Here is a 16,655-nt window from a genome sequence, read left to right as displayed (position 1 = left end):
CTGCTTTTGTTATTGGTTGTTGAAATTACTTTCTTTTGAAGGGTGACAGTTGTGAAAGCTGGGGAGATGTGAGAGCTGTAGATATTTAGTCTTCTCTACCTGTTTTTGACATTACATCCAGGTCATTTTATGCAGGAGTGGAGGTGTTGCATGTCAAACAGTGCTTCTCAATAACTTCAGTTGCTGGAATGGTCTTTGGAGGGTCCTTTCAGATTTAGTTTAACTGGTAAAATGGAGAAGTAATTTAAAAAGGACAAGTATTTGAACTTGGGGAATTCTGTGCAAGTGATCTAGAACTACTTGGTTTCTTCAAGCTGCCTGTTCATCCTGCCTCAGAAAGGGTCTGGCCCTGTGAGCTTCTGCATATTTATCAAATTCAAATTATTAGATTTACTTATTCAAGTCTTCTTTTATTCAAGTCTTCTTAACCTCTTTCTAACCATGGTTGGACCTGTACAGTGGAAATGAAAATTTTACCCAGTGACAGACTAAGTCAGACTGTGTTTTCCTGGGATTTGTTGCTTTTGTTGTTGGAAGTGAGCACTAACTTGTATAGAGTTGTATAGCTGGTGGGTGGGGAGGGCTAAAGTCTGGAGAAGGGAGTTTGAGATATCATCTTTTTACAATACAGATAAGAGATTAGGAAGACTAAAGTGAGCCTCTTAGAATGCGTTTCCTAAAACTTTCTGTGCTTTTCTTGTGAACAGGTGATCTCTGTTCTGAAAAATGATGCTGTAAAATGCCTAGAAAATCCTTGTTTGTCCTGCATATTGTTGCAGATAGTTTGTTTTTTCCTTGTTTTTGTCTAACTTTGCTAGGCCTGAGAGTTGAAGCAAGCATGTTGTGGGCCTGAAAAATGATTTCACTGTGGTGAATTGTGTTCATTCTTGAGTTTCATCTCATACAAATTAGCACTGGTTTATTAAAGTAAATAGATTTTTCAGTAGTTTACACTAGTGACCAAAGAGTTTGGTGACATTTCAAAACTTAGAGGGTAAAATTTAGCCTGAATATATCCTATAAACTATGTTGCATCAAAAGATAAATGTTTTAAATTAATTTTTGACACACCTGTATTATGGTATTATGCAACAGAATCCCTTGGGGCAGTGTCTCTGTCAGAAGTATGCATTAAGTGTTTAGCACTTGGTTTCTTTGGACTTAAAATTAAGGCTATAAATTGTAAAGCAGTCCATAAAGCCACTTAAAATGGAGTTCAATTACTTGGCCACTACCTAATTGAGTGCTGGGAGGTGTGCAGTTGAGACTGTCTGCAAGTTGAGAACTGCTCTGCCACACCTTTTTCTTTCCTTTGATGTGTCCCTTGCTCAGCTGGCTCTTGTAAATTAGGGTCTCCTTGGAGCCTGGGTTTGGGTATGGGATTGCATTCTCTTACTTGTAAGCAGAGGAATGCCCTGCTCCTAGCTACTGGAGGTGGGTTGGCCTTAGGCTTTACCTTCTTTTCTCCCTGTTATGCCAGCATTGCTGTGTGCCTCAGCTTGTCATGAGCCACTTCAGGGAACTACAGAAAATTTGTTACTGCTGGAAGAGGGGAAGAAACATTCTGCTGGATAAGCTTGCTGAGCTTGCTCACTGTCTGGAGTCAGCTGTGTGCTCCCAGCAAGGGGCAGGGAGATGAAGCTGTACAGCCTGACCAAGAGCAAGTGAATGGGTTCTGCTTCTTCAGACCCTGGCTGTCCTTGGAGAGAGCTGGGCTGCACTGTGAAATTGTGTCTTTAGACCCCTATGGAGGGGAGCTTGCACAGGGCTTTGGATGCAGCAGCACAATTAACTTGGCATGACTGGAACAGCTGACTGAGTTCTTGTTCAGGGGCTGGCAGCTCCCGGGAGAGGAAAGGAAGGGGCAGTGGTGAGTGGTGGCTGTTTGACCAACCAGCTCACTTGAATGTGCTGCCTCAGACAAGAGGCACTGTGTTCAGGGGTGGTGCTCTGTACTAAAGCAGTAGAAACACTTCCATGGAGCATTAGCTGTTACAAGATACAGTAGTTTGCTTTACTTAAAGCACTTTGCTCAAAAGTAGTTTCTGTGAAGGGCTGGGCTACCTTTCAGAATAGGTCCTAGCTTGGATATTATGTTTTCATGCATTTCACAGAATCACAGAATCAACGAGATTGGAAAAGACCTGTGAGATGTTCTTGTCCAACCCATGACCTAACACCACCTTGTCAACCACACCATGGCACTAAGTCTTTTCTTAAACAACTTCATGTCAAATAGTAATGTCAGTCTCAAATACTACATCAGAATGTAATTAGCAGTTCACTTTAAAAAAATTTTTGAGAAGATTGTAGGCCCTGTCACTGCCTTTTAGGGGAGAATTCTTTATCACAACATTTTTTGATTTTTTAATCAAAATAATGAAACACTGATCTATTAAAACTTCATATGCACTATTATAAGCACTGATATACTCTATAAAGAACCATATATCTATTAGTGAAATCTAGAGCCTGTTTGCATTCAGTTACGTTCAAGTATTTTTTTTCTAAAAGTACCTTTTTCTAAGAAATATGTCTGATTTCAGGGAAAAAAAGCAAGGTAATTCTGTGCTTTGTCTAAAGATATTAACTGTTCTATAAAGGAAATCAGTTTTTATTGACCTATGACTATTTGATTAATTAGTGTGTTCAGGGTTTGGTTTTTTTTTTGTGTGGATGTTGCTGTATGTGCCCTGACTCCCCCCAGTAAAACTGTAATGATCCACTTCTAGCTTCTACAGGACCTTGTCTGAGATGATCTGGAAACTAAATCCTCTTTCAAATAATTTTCCTGTATTTCATAATGAAATCAAAGCTTAAGGTCTGCTAGGGATATTTTGGATCTTGAGTACAGCCAAATACAGGCTTCATCAGTGGAGCAGGGTGCTTTAAGCTTGCAGAATTCCTACATTCTCTGGTGCTGCAAGACATTTTCTTTGCTTCTTGGAGCTCCAATGTTTATTTTCTCTAATTGCCAATGTGGTCTAATTTATACTCTGGTTACATACCCGTGTATTTTGGCCAACGTTTTGTTTAAATTATAATTCTTCTCTGTTTCCCGTGTTTAATATGGCTGCTGTAGAGAGCTAATGTCAACTCCTTTCAGGATTTTATTTTGATAAGTGATAAACAAGTCAATCTCAGAAAAAAAGATGAATGGCAGCAGTCTGAGGCTGAGCAATCCAGCATCTCACTGCTGCAGGGAAAGGAAAAACTTTTATCTTCTGGTAGTAGTGAGTTATTAAGTTGATTATCTCATGAAACCTCTCTGCTAAAAATTTGAAAAATTAGGGCTTTTGGAGTAGCCACTGCAATTTTTTGTAACTGTCAAGACTTTACCATTTCTCCTTTGGTATATCCAGCTGAGGAGAAGGTCTGGAAGTGTTTGGAGTTTGGTTCTGGTGGTAACAGAAGTTGTAATGCTCTTGCTTTTTTTTTTAGGAGTTATTTCTTATGCTGGAGGAAGTGGGGCTTGTGCTTCTCTGCTAGTTAGTATTTTTACAGAAAATACATTTGAATGGCTTCTACTGTACAGCTGGGTTAAGAATGTGATAAGCATTACAGGAGCTGATAACTGATAGATCATTTCGAGCAGTTTCTTTGTAGTTTATCCTGTAGATCTTAACTTTGTAATGTTGCAGGTTTTTTTTGATGAAGGGAATGGATCTTTATGGTAACCTGAAATAGAAATTGTATGTAACTCTTGAGAGGGTTAGAAGTTATTCACTGTTTGTCAGATACTACCTTGGTGTGGTGTTCCTTGGTTACTTGCAGTTATCCACTGGGTCATGATATATAAAAGAATTACCAGAAAAATGTCTACTTTTTACTTAAGCTGTAGTATGTAGATTTTGGAATTCTGTTTAAAAGAAACCCTGAGGAAATATCTTCTATCCTAAACATACTTCAGTAACAGGAATGACTTTTCCCAAGATTAATATGAGTATGTGTTTAGAAGGTTTTTTTGTATCTTTAATAATATGACATGCTTTCCCTATAAGCTATTAATAACTATTTATGTACTTGGGAGTATAGTAGCAGTGTGTGAAAGTGAATGTGCTTAGAAAATGCTGGGGTGTTTCTTATGGACACAGTAATCCCTGCTGGGGTTTAGGTAGCTTTACAGTAATCCCAGGTGGGACTAAAAGGGCTGGAACATTTTTGAATAGGACCAATCTTTAAACTAAAAATACTAATTGAAATTTTTATTTATAGATTTTATTGCCTTGAAGCCAGCAAGATCAGAAGAACAACTATTTCTGTCTGACTTAGGTTTGTTGGATAATCTTTTCTCATTTCTGTGGTGGTCTGATCTTTTTCTATACTTTTTATTTCAGAAATACCGCTATCAGGATGAAGATACACCCCCACAGGAGCACAGCTCTCCACACATTGCCAATGAGGTGACGGGTCCAGAGCTGGTCCATGTATCAGAGAAGAATCTGTCACAGATTGAGAATGTCCATGGATTTGTTTCCCATTCTCATATTTCACCAGTAAAGGTAGGCATTTTTAAAGTTAGAGTGAACTGTTTTGGTATGCTCCTCAGGAATTTAATTTTGTGGGGCAAAAAAATGCATGCAGAACACCTCTGTTTTTTATGGAGCTGTTCATTTGTGAAATTTACTTTGTAGACATTAAAGCATTGACTTAGTTCCACACATTCTAACTAGACATGCATAGTAGTAAAATGCCCAGAAAACAACTATAGGTAACTTAAGATTTTTGATGTAGTTTTCAGGGGCACTGTAGTTCGTGCTGTTGGTTTCATTTTGGATTTTTGGTCAGAAACCTGTAGAGTCAATTCAGAGTTTGTTTCTAGTAAATATTTTCATTGGGAATCTCTGTCTAATATGTAATAAGCCAAGTGCAATATATGTCTCTGTAGTTTTTCAGCATGCAGCACCGTTATTTTCAAGATTGCTTTAGAAACTTGAAGACAGATTTAATGATCTGAGTGTGAGGTTTGTGAGGGGGTAATAATAGGCAGTTTTATTTACTGTGTTAGTAGATAGGTGTAGCTCAATCATGTTCTCAATAGCAGAGTGTTTTTGTGTGTCAGACTAAATGCTGTTTTCTGTAACATCTCTGAGTCTTTATGGCTGATTTTGAGGGAAAAGTGGAGAAATAATTTGATACTGGGGAGTGTTTGGGCTTTAGAGTGATGAGATGGGCTTACATTGTGGTAGGCTTATAGCTTGGTACTTTCAGCATGAATTGTTTGTGTGTGATAGTGTCCTTGGTAACTGCAAAGAACAAATGCTGTTACACTGAGAGCAGCCCTGGGGAGAAGGACTTGGGGGGATGCTGGATGAGAGGCTGGACATGACCCAGCAATGTGCACTCATAGCCTAGAAAGCCAAACGTGATCTGAGCTGCATCCAAGGCAGAATGGGCAATGGGGGGAGGGAGAGGATTCTGCCCCTCTGCACTGCTCTGCTGAGACCCCACCCGCAGTGGGGTCCCCAACAAAAGAAGGACATGGACCTGCTGGAGCAGGCCCAGAGGAGGGCACAAAGATGATCAGAGGGCTGGAGCACCTCTCCTGTGAAGAAAGGCTGAGAGAGTTGGGGCTGTTCATCCTGGAATGCAGAAAACTCTATGGAGACCTTAGAGCCCCTTCCAGCACATAAAGTGGCTGCAAGAAAGCTGGAGAGGGAATTTTTGCAAGGTCATGTAGTGATAGGAAAAGATGGGGAATGACTTTAAACTGAAAGAGGGTAGATTTAGATTAGGTATTAGTAAGAAATTCTTTCCCGTGAGTGATGAGGCACTGGCACAGGTTGCCTACCCCATTCCTGGAAGTGTTCAAGGCCAGGTTGGGTGGGGCTTTGAGCAACCTGGTCTAGTGCAGGGTCTTCAAGCCCATGGTAGGGAGTTTGATCTGGATTATCTTTAAGCCCCTTCCAACCCAACCCATTCTATAATATTTTAAGAAAAAAAAATTGTTTTGAACCTAGTTATATTTTCATTTTTTCAATTATGAGGAAAAGTTTTGTTGAATGTATCATCTTTTTATCATTAACTTGTAAGGATTCTGTAGAAAAACCAATTGTAGTGTGTGAGTGCATTTAGTAATTGTTATCCAGCTTTTCTAAAAGTTTTAAAATGTATATGATGATATTGAACCAGTAATTTTTTTACTTATATCTCCAAAATGAACTCTCAGTATTTTTCCATAGTTTTGAGCTAGACGAGCTGAATTCTTTAAGCCCTAATGAATACCCTTTTAGAATTGGGAAGTATTGCCCTCTGAAGAGCCTTCTGAGAATACTCATGTGACAAAACTTTCATTTTTGGGAATGGCTAAGACTTAAGTTTTCTTGCTTATGAAGCTAGACACACAATAACACACTTTCAAATGTCTAATTCCCTAATTTATTGATGTTAGGAAAGTAATGGAACACCTTTTTATGTGTAACCATTAGAAATAAATTTAAAAAAAAAACCTTCCTCTGGGGACTTAAGGTGTACTCTGTTTATTCACAAGCTTTTCCTAATTCCTAGAGCAGTTAGTCTTGCCCTTTAGAAAGCATAAAGGGATCAAAAAGGCAAAGAGGAGAGCTGTAAAACTGTCTGGAAGAAAGAAAACTATTTTCGAAATAGAATTAAGGAAAATTGAGAATTAAATATAGTTACAAAATATGTTGAGGCCTTTTCAAAATACTGTGTGTCTTAGGTCTCTGAGAAGGATTGCTATTATCTGTCTCCCATTGGTAAATGCTGGAAAATCATCACTCAATAGGGAAGAATGTTCATAAGGGAAGTGTTATCACTCAGTTTGTATTACCATTTTTAGCATATATCTAATTATTTTCGGGTAACTCGTCTCTATTAATTTCAAAGCAATATATGGTTAATTTAAATTGTTCAAAGCTCTGTTCATCTGGAAACTGGGAAGGGTGTTCCAGGTTTCAGTTGTTTACCAGTGTTTTGTGTAATTTTAAATTCTTATGCTAATTGACTGCTGGCTTGCTTCTCTCTTGAAGAAAAAACTCAAGGTTGCTGTTGTATTATTAGCATAACTGGTCTGCTCTGCTTTTGGTCTGATGATCTGCAAGGTGTTCATAGTTTTGGCATAGCTTGTGCTGAAGATCAATTTAGCAACAACAGCTCTGATTTAAGAGTGCTTTGTGTGATTTATTTGGTAGGTTGGCTTGGTGCACTATGCAAGGAACCAGGTCTTGGCTGGTATACAAGATCTCAATCGGCTTTCTTCAACAGTTCATTGCTTAAAGGAACTAAATGTAATAGAGAATGTTGTGTTTATGTCATGAATAAAATAATAAGAGGAATTGGTTTTTTGTTTTAAGTATAAATAATAAATGCACTTAAAATTTCAAGTACAGAGTTAGTAGTTTGAAAAAGTCAGTGGTTTTATGATTATATGTTGCTCTTTAAGTAATGCTGCAGAGGCCATTAGAATTGGATTTTGAGGAATACTTTCTCTTATAGCAAGCTCTCTGCAGTATGGAGCAATAATATAGAAGAACAGAAGGAAAGGGAGATGCCTGGTTCTGACTAGTTTGCATTTTGTTCCTGAGAGAAGCTTTCAAACACTCTAGGACTTAAAACAGCCTTTATAACTTGCTTGAACAGGTGGATGCTATTTCAAAGAGTATTTCAATGACCAAAAATATAAATGTGTATCCCAAACTTTTAGATGACAAGTATGTAATTGTTATTTGTCAAATGTTAAGTACTGTAGTAAATGAAGGTAGTTTATCTTCTTGACAGGGGAATGGGCTACCTCAGATTTAGATTGGGTTCAAATATTGCATGTTTGCAATAAGCATAGAGAGAATAGCTTTACCGATTTAAAGTTTGAGTCAGAGGTTTTGTCTTGTTAGAGTGGAGCTTTGTCAGTTTAAGAAGAAATGTTTGCTTCCTGTGTCTCAAGTAACAAAGAAGTAAACTTGGCCTCTCTCCTCTAATACTGTGTGAAATGGAACGCTAATGCTGTAAAGCAGCTTTTCAAAAGGTATTTAATGTTAGAGAATCATGAAGAAATAGTGAAAATTATCAAATTCCAAGTCCTTCACAAATATTCTGTCCCAAAGGTTTTGAAGAATATTTTCCGGTAGGTAGGCAGCGAGTACTGGAATTTCTCCAATGTGGGGTTTCCAGACTCCACCTGGAAACGCGTGTTTCCAACGTGAGGTCCCGAGCTCTGAAATGCTCTGCTCTGCACATTGGCCGCGAGATGGCGATGCTGGACAGGATTTGCTTGGATGTGACATTGAATTTAGCGCTGTAGGACAGTGCGATCACAGCCCCTTCCGAGGGACGGCTTCACCGTGTTATTACACAGCTGTTATGTTATGGCATTATTACACAGCTCCAATCAAGCGAAATCGGTCACAGATATGATATGGTACCAAGCAAACTTTTAGAGTGGAAGCTGAAGTTTTCTATCAAGGACAAAAGCTTTGAATAACAGATTATTACAAGGCTATAAAATAATGGGTCATGTTGCATGATAAGACAGAAGAAAAAAAGTCAGCAATCTTTATTTAGAGCAACCTGGACATGACAGATTATTCATCATATGTATATATGATGTGATATGGCAATTGAGTATTTAAGTGTAGAACCTGATTATGGTTCCCATATTTTTCTGTAACATGTTTGTGTATTGTGTGTTGGTATTTGGGGCTTATATTTCACTGCTAATACAGAAACTCTAAAGAGATTGTGCAATAATTTGTAGGCTAAATATATCTTGTACTGGAAAAATATACCATGACTAGCATGACAAATCTTTATCTTGCCCTGAAATGAATTCTTAATATTGCAATATTAAGTGCATTTCAATTATATCCATTAATTCCTATTTGAAATTTGCTCAGGTTCTTAAAAACTTTCCAAAGTAGTTGATAAGTTTATAAATTACATTATCATATGGCTGCATGTGGTAACAGGAAGCTAGACTTACTGGTTGAGAAAAATTTCTGCCATTCTTCTTCCTTTAATCAAATCTTTTTCAGTCATCTATCTCTGGAGATTTTCACCATAGCACCAATCTTCAAAGGGTGTAAGGAAAGTGCCTGCTTCTGGTTTGTTCCTTTCATGTATTACAGATATGGACAGCTGAACAGAGATGTTTTAGTTGGAACATTGTACTGGCTTCCTTAGTGTAGTAAGGGGCCTAAAGTTGTTTTTTCATGCTATACATGAAAATTGTTATTACAGAGAGAATCATACATCTATAAGGAGGTAAAGACGTTCTACTGGTTGAATATTTGGCATCTCTGGAACAGCTTTGTGCAATTATCAGTGGAGTTGTGGAACACTCTAGGAATTGTGAGAAGTATGTTTGAGTTGCTGGGGGAAGTCTGTAACTTGTAGTTGCATAATCATGGACTCTTGTCTGAATTTCATGCAGCACAGTTGGCTGCTTTCCTCTCCTCACATGTTCCCAGGAATGGTCATCCCTGTGTGGGGGACAGGCAGTGCAGGGATTGGCCTTCCCATTGCTGGCTGCCTGTTGATGTCCTGCACAGAGCTGTCATTCTGGCTGGGGCTGTTGTGTTCTGCTACAGCACATGTGCTTCAGGTGATGCAGTAAAAATCCCCACTTCCCTTTACCATAGGGAACATGTGGATTAATATTGTTTATCCATTAAAGCAATTGGAAGACTCTTTTGTAGTTACATAAACTTATGTCAGTGAATAAGACTATGACTTCATAATATTATGACATTAAATGCAAATGACTTACTATTTTCCTGTCTCTGAACAGTGAAAGGCTTCAAACTGAGGTGAAATAGTGTTCCCCATTGAATAAGAGATTGAAGTTTTACCCCCAAATTCTAGCCAAAGGAATCTTCTTACCCAGGTAAAGTACCCAGGGAATATCTTTGAAGCAGTAGCTATGCCCAGTGCTAGTGCCCCTGTGTTTTATCTGTTTTTACCCCTTGCAGTGTCAGATCTGGGAAAAAATATTCAGCCTCAATTTGCATTAGAATGCAACTAGTCTTTTATTAGAATAAGAGCAGTAAGACACTTTGCCTTCTTTGCCTCTGTGAACCTCTATTGGAGCTTGTGATGGTGTACTGAGCAGGAGAGGATCACTCTACACCTTCATTGTTCACTGCTGAGAGAGAGTCAGTAGGTTAGTTGGGCATTTCATTTGACCTAGTGCTGTGAGTGCCTGTAGGGTGAGAAGTATGTCCTTCAGCCTTTCCTCTGCTCTTGTTTAGAAGCAGCAGCTTGTGGTTTTGTGCCCAGTATCCTGTACTTTGTGAAGTGGACACATAGTTTCAAAAAAATGTCTAATAGTGTGTCAGCTGTACCTAAACCTTTGCCGAGACAGGCTTTGTAATGCTAGCACATCAGTTCTGCTGACTACGTGCACTGTCTGTGAAATAAGTATCTTGTGCCCACTCACTGTATGCCTGCTTTTTTTCATGTTTAGTCATCTTTGGAAAAGTATTTCCAGGACCTAATGGTATTTAAGCTTGATGGTTTTGAATTAACCCTGATTTGAAATTGCTTATCTATTAGTGCTGCAGTGCTGTGTAATAACCCACTTATACTGACTTTGGTAACACAGGAATGAGATATGGAAAGGTGGTACTTGTTCTTAAAATAGCTTCCAGAAGGGAGAGGAGAAATTGGAACTTGCTCTCATTTCTGTACTGGCAAAACACAGTGAAACTGTTCTAAAGAGTGGAATCAGTAAGCATGTGGAGAGATGAGAGAGTGATGAATGCATTGCAAAGAGAATTTCTGCTGCACAAATCCCTTAGAGCATGTGCTTAAAGATCATCTTGTTGATGCAAGTTTCTAGGTTTTCTTAGATGCACACTATAGACACACTCAAAAAAGATTATGGAAAAACTTAAGTCATGAAATAAGAAAAAAAAAAGGGATTTAGTTGTTAAACCAAAGCAAACAAAAATGCCCCACCAAAACCCAACGAACAGCTAAAGGAAAGTAAAGGGTAAGGAACATGATTGGTGATCGTGGATGGAGGTTACCAGAAGGATCTCGGGAGAACTTGTGTTCTTATTGCATCATCTAAGAGGAATAAGAGCTCAGAGTTATAACAGATTAATGGAATAATCATCTCAGTACTCAATTTACAGTCAAAAAGGCAAATGGAATACAACGAATAATCAGCGAAGCAAATGGGAATAAAAGTGCATTATCTTATCACTCCAGAAATCTGCACCATTCATTATCTTGATTAAGAAGGCAAATTTAGACACTCAAAGTAGAACAACAAGAATGATCAGAGATAGAGGGCAGCTACTGGGGAATGAAGAATGAACTAGTTTGACCCCTCTGTTTGGTAAAGAGTTGACTCAGGAGATACCAATGAAACTACAGTCAGTAATGCTAAGTCTCTGAAATTATGAAAATGACTAGGGAATGGTTATTTCAGAAATTAAAATTTATATCCAGAACTATAGATTAGCAGGTGATAGCTGTTTTATAGCCCATAAACACAGTGACCTACAGTCAGCCTCTGACTTTGAAATAATCTTTCAACTGTTGGTAGTCTTCTAGTTTCTGAATATACCAACCAATGTATTGCAACATACATTGCTTGTTTCTTCAACTGCAAACAAGCACTTTTATTTAACTCCTTCCCATTAAGCTATATGGAAATAGCTGTTATATAAATGTGCATATTTGCACATCCTTCCTTCAATGCTAACAATCTCCTTTCCATATGAACCCAAATCTTGTGCTGATAATAATAGATTCCCTTCCTTTTATCTCCTGGTGTGTCTTCTCTCCAATCCCCTCTGTTTTCTCCAGTGCTTCCCCAGAAGTCTTTTAGAGCTTGTGAAGCTGCTGTTAAAAGTCTTCTCTGTTAATTGGGAGAGTTTTTCTGCTCTCAGGAGGGCTAATGGTCTTTGTGATTTGAACCGTGCATGTTCAAGGTTAGCCAACAGTCAAAGTAATTTTAATTTCCTCTTTGCCCAAGTAGATTTTCTTGTCCTGCTCCAGTCTGAACAGGTAGGTGAGGTTAACCTAAAGATGAAGATACCTTTCCATTTAGAAATCAAAGATGACATGTAATTTGCAAGTTGGGTTATGATTGTGAGAAGGTTGCAATCTGTTACTTTTTTCTAAATTGAGAACTTTGTAAAGTTTTGCCATCTTCAGCACAAAGTGCTTCTGGTGTTAGGAACATACATAGAATACTGGGAATCATAAAGAAAAACTTGAAGATACTCTCAGGCATATTTATTTTTAGACTAGTATTGTACTTCAGTGGTCACACTTGAGAGGATCTGTTATGCAGTCTCTAATTAAAATGCATTGCTCAGGTTCTTGATAGGTTTTTGATTTTAAACTCCTGTAATTGAAGAATGTGGAAATACTAAGGTGTCAGTTTGTGTTTTATAGTGAGAAGCAGTTGATTGACCAAATCTGCCCAATTCTCCATAAGGATCTGCTCAATAAATTCTTTTCAACAGAGACAAGAAAGAAAAACTGTAACAGATGGACTGTGGATTAATCCAAACATTAGAACAACCTAAGAAACAGTAATCAACATCAAGTCGTCCTAGAAAGGGGTTGCACTGTTTTCACCAGAGATTTTCCCTGAGCTCTTGGTGCAGTTGGGTTCATTTTGATGACTGAAGCAAGCCTAAGGAGACTTGCATTAAACACAAGATGTTTTTATCAGTCTGGCGTGCCAAAAAGATGGGCAGGAGATTCATGAGCAGGGTGCGGAAGACCAGGCAGTTTAATCTGCCCAGATTGGTAGGTTGCCTGAGGTGTATTGTGAGTAATAAGGTAATGATCTTTTATATTAAATATTTATACTAAAACAGATCATTATAGAATAATTGTGCTGGAATGTTTACTTGTAAGTTGGTTTCAGCATTAAGGTATATACTTTTTATTGATTATGTAAATGACACTTAGTCAAGAACTATCCTTCAGTCTTATCTGAACTAAAAGTTAAAATAGACTTTCTAGCATCTCTTAGCAAAAAGGCTTAACAATTTTTTTTTCCTCCACAGTATTTGAGTCCTGAACTCCTGGGCTTTGGCTTAGAATGCTGCATAGACTTGTTTATGAGACTTAGACTTATGAAGTTTGCTAAATCTAGAATTCTGAAAAGTGTAAGAGAGAAACATGAGTTTGTATCTACATTTTCAGTATTGTTTTTGTTCCCATGCCTGAAGAATTTAAGTGGTGTAGTCTTATGTTTGAATATCCAAGTTCTGAACGTTTCTTTTGCCTCTGTCTTTGGGCAAAACCTAACTGATATTGAAAATAAGTCCCTACCCTAAATTTTAGGTGATTCTTGAATTTGCTCTGTTAAGACAGTCAGATTTTTTTCCTTTAGAATCTGTACTTATTTTAGCCAATATTCTGTTTAGCCGAATGGTAGTAAAACTAATATAAGACACTTTTCAAATGCTTCGGGGAGACTGCTGGTTTTTGTTTAGAAAGGGTAATTGAGATGTAACTGCTATTTCTGTTCACAAACAGTATTTGTTGCTGTGCCTTTTTAATTTTAGGTGTGCATACTGCTCGTAAAGTTATGCCCAGGAGACCTTTATGTGAGGGATTAAAATACAGCAGTATGTCATGTTTTGACTTGTCTCAGCAAGCTGATAATACCAGTTTGCTTGGATACAAATTCAGAGGAATTCTAGTCCAAGTATTTGATGTTGATTTTTGCATTTAGTAACCACTGTGATTACTGTATCTTGCTAATTTGCCACAGAACAAATAATATTACTCTGCAGCCTCTACAAATGCAAACGAATCTTGAAGTCAATTTCTTAACCTGTAGAGGTATGTGTACTGATGTAGAAATCTTAATTAAGTGCTGTTTTGTTTTGGGGCGGGAATCTTTTCAAATCTGCAAACTCTCAATTCTTGCCTAACAGTAAATAGTATTTTTTGTTTTGTTTTAGTGTGTGGTGCTTTTTGTTGGCTTTGCTTTTAATTTTAGTCCCATCAGTTCAATAGCCAGAATATGAAAAAGGGATCAGGGAAGCTCTCTACTCCTTTTAGGACTTCCTGCCGTTTCCTGATGAGCCTCCTGACTCTGGAGGCTATCATTCACAGATGCAATTCCAGTTGCGACATCTGTGTTGACAATTTTCCTTTCTCTGGATATTGCCTTTTCTGTGCAAATAGAACTTTTTCCAATTTCTACTTTTAGGTGTTTGAGCCCTTGTTTTTACAACCTCCCACTGTTCTTTCAACTCTCCAAGTGACCATTCTTCTAATCTGGACTCCTTTGTGTGGTATCCTGATTTTGTGCCATCTCTAGAGCTAGGCTCTGCCTTTTTCTTCAGGTTGCTTTGTAACATGTAAAAATCAGGGTCTCATCACCACAGTACCAACTCCTTCTACAAATAACTGCAACTGTATGTGCTTAGGCGTCAGCAAATCTTGCTCGATATCATTACATCCATATGGAGTGTAGGTGACACAGATTGCTGCCTTGCATCACCAGCGGGATTGCATAACCTCTTCCTTAAGTACTTTTCTGGATTTCTCTCTGAATTGAAATTAAATCATCATTGCTTCACTTTCAGGAAGCTTTTTGTCCATGTGATGCTTTCCTGAAGTGCTGATTTCTAAAATGACTTTGTAATTGATGCCATAGTGGATTGTTGGTTGTGTAGGAATCATCCTTGAAAAAAACTACCTTGAAATGCAACAAACCTCTCTTCTCTTCAGATAGATTGATATAACAATAAAAAAATACCTACTTGGTACATTTCTTGTCCATGTATTGTGGTGTTTTCTTCCAGAATTTTTCACAATATTCTTCCATGTGACTTTGTTTGGAGCCTATGGGGAGAAACAGAGACAAAAATCAATTCTTGAAGTTATTTTGAATGTTAGACAAATTCTTATGCTCTAAGATATTTAATAAAGTGTATAGCAGTGTTGACATTCAGGGCTAGATGTAGAAAAAGATAAAAAATATTTTCACCTTGACTCTTTATAAAAAGACTTGGAACTCAAAACATGTCATTTGTACATTGTTCCAAACACCTTCTATCATAGTCAGGGATTAATCAATTTCTCTGGTAATAAATTTATAGCATTTTTCAGACTAGGTATGTTTTTTGTGTCTGGAAAAAGGTAGGGCTCAGGAAGTGCTGTAGTCTTCCTGTGAAAAAATTCCCATTATGAAAAGCTTTTCCATTTGAAAGGGTCATTGTATCTACTGTGTCTCAGGCATTTCTCAACCTTCATTATCTATCTTATGCTCATAGCTTTAATGACACTGCACAAGTCAGACCCAGTTTCATATGACTTACAGTGATAAGCCATTGTATTTTATAAATATTAATAAAGTCTGTCTGAAAGGTGTGCTCAGAATATTGGCATGTGGTGTGTTATTGAGCTGTGCTGGTGAGTAGAAGTAAATGGTGCATTGATCTCACTACAATAGATCTCAATTAATGTACTTTTTTTTTCTGCTTGTAAGAGAAGCCGGCATGAAAAAAACTGTTACTCAGACTAGGATAGCTGTCAGTAAAAATTTGTTAAACAGCAGATTATGTTGCACCCCAAAAAGTATGTGAGGGAATTTGGTAATTCCACTAAAATGCACATCATGAATCAGTGGATTTTTAGAGTTATGTGGCTGTAAGTTGTGGCTGAAGGAATTTTTCTGCCTTTGTTTATCATACGGGAAGTTCTCTGCTTTTTTTAAAATGTTTGCACTGGTGCTATGATCATGACTGTAGAAATATACCACAAATGGTTTTGATCACTTTCTGCTTTCCAGAGATGAGCTGGTATTGAAAGCTTGACATTTAACTGATTTCCAAAATAATCCCTCCAATGTGAGCTGGAGGATTTTTTTTAAATGGTTGGCTATAGAAATTTGAATGGTGAGTTCTGTGAGGTAACTTGAGTTCCATATAATCTTTCAGATAATTATTCTGAATTATTTTTTGCTATGAAGAGAGCAGAGAAAACTTATAACAGTAGTACTTGTCATGTACATGGGAGATCAAAGTAATCTTACTGAAAAGTCATTAGTGAATAGTAAGAATTTTTTGGTTTTGAATTATTTTTCTACTTTTCGGAAGTAATATTTAGTCAGAAAGATTTATATGTATTTATTGTTTTCATAATATGCTTACAGTAGTCACAGAAATTTGGGTATATATTATGTAGGTGTTATGAACATGACACATTATTTACAGAATAAGAACAACAGAGTGTGAACTTGTGTTTAATCTTAAGCCTCTGATTTTCTTGAGGATTAAAAAAACCCCAAACCACAGTAGAACAACTTCAGTAGGCATCTTCTGTTACAAAACACAAAACGAATGTTTCATGGCACTGTGATTCACTCTCTATAGTTGTTTTATGCACAAAAGAACAGGGAAAATAAGAAGAAATCAGCAAATAGTTGTTTCTTAAGTGTTTTTGAATATTGTGTTAAAGCAATTTTGCTCTGTGGAATGTTTTTCATAAAGACAGAATCAGTGAAAAGTGCAGTTCTGCTTTCTATTCCCTGTTTTGTTTGCTTCAGGTTCATAATTTATGCAGGCAAGGAAGTGAAAAGATGCTATTGGATATTTCTACAGGCAGTGATTGAAACTTGGTTATTTTTGATCTGTGCTTTCTCCACCCAGTAGCTGTTATCATCCACCACCATCCTCATAGCTGTGAATTTGTAACGTTGTACTGTACCTGCTACC

General features: G+C 37.5%; 1 protein-coding gene across 23 annotated transcripts in view; it reads left to right on the top strand.

Moving 5' to 3' along the window:
• DLG1 (discs large MAGUK scaffold protein 1) overlaps positions 1-16,655 on the top strand; it is a 143,813-nt gene that overhangs the window by 47,139 nt on the left and 80,019 nt on the right. For all 23 annotated transcript variants that reach the window (XM_014891684.2, XM_088170845.1, XM_014891683.2 and 20 more), the window contains one exon: positions 4,338-4,502. In XM_014891684.2, the coding sequence (XP_014747170.1) occupies positions 4,338-4,502 (165 nt within the window). The remainder of the gene's footprint in view (positions 1-4,337; positions 4,503-16,655) is intronic.

This window comes from Sturnus vulgaris, chromosome 10 (genome assembly GCF_052056855.1).
Source record: "Sturnus vulgaris isolate bStuVul1 chromosome 10, bStuVul1.hap1, whole genome shotgun sequence".
In the NCBI taxonomy this organism is placed as follows: domain Eukaryota; kingdom Metazoa; phylum Chordata; class Aves; order Passeriformes; family Sturnidae; genus Sturnus; species Sturnus vulgaris.
Note: the sequence above shows the minus strand (reverse complement) of the source record. Positions and strands in the feature narration are given on the sequence as shown.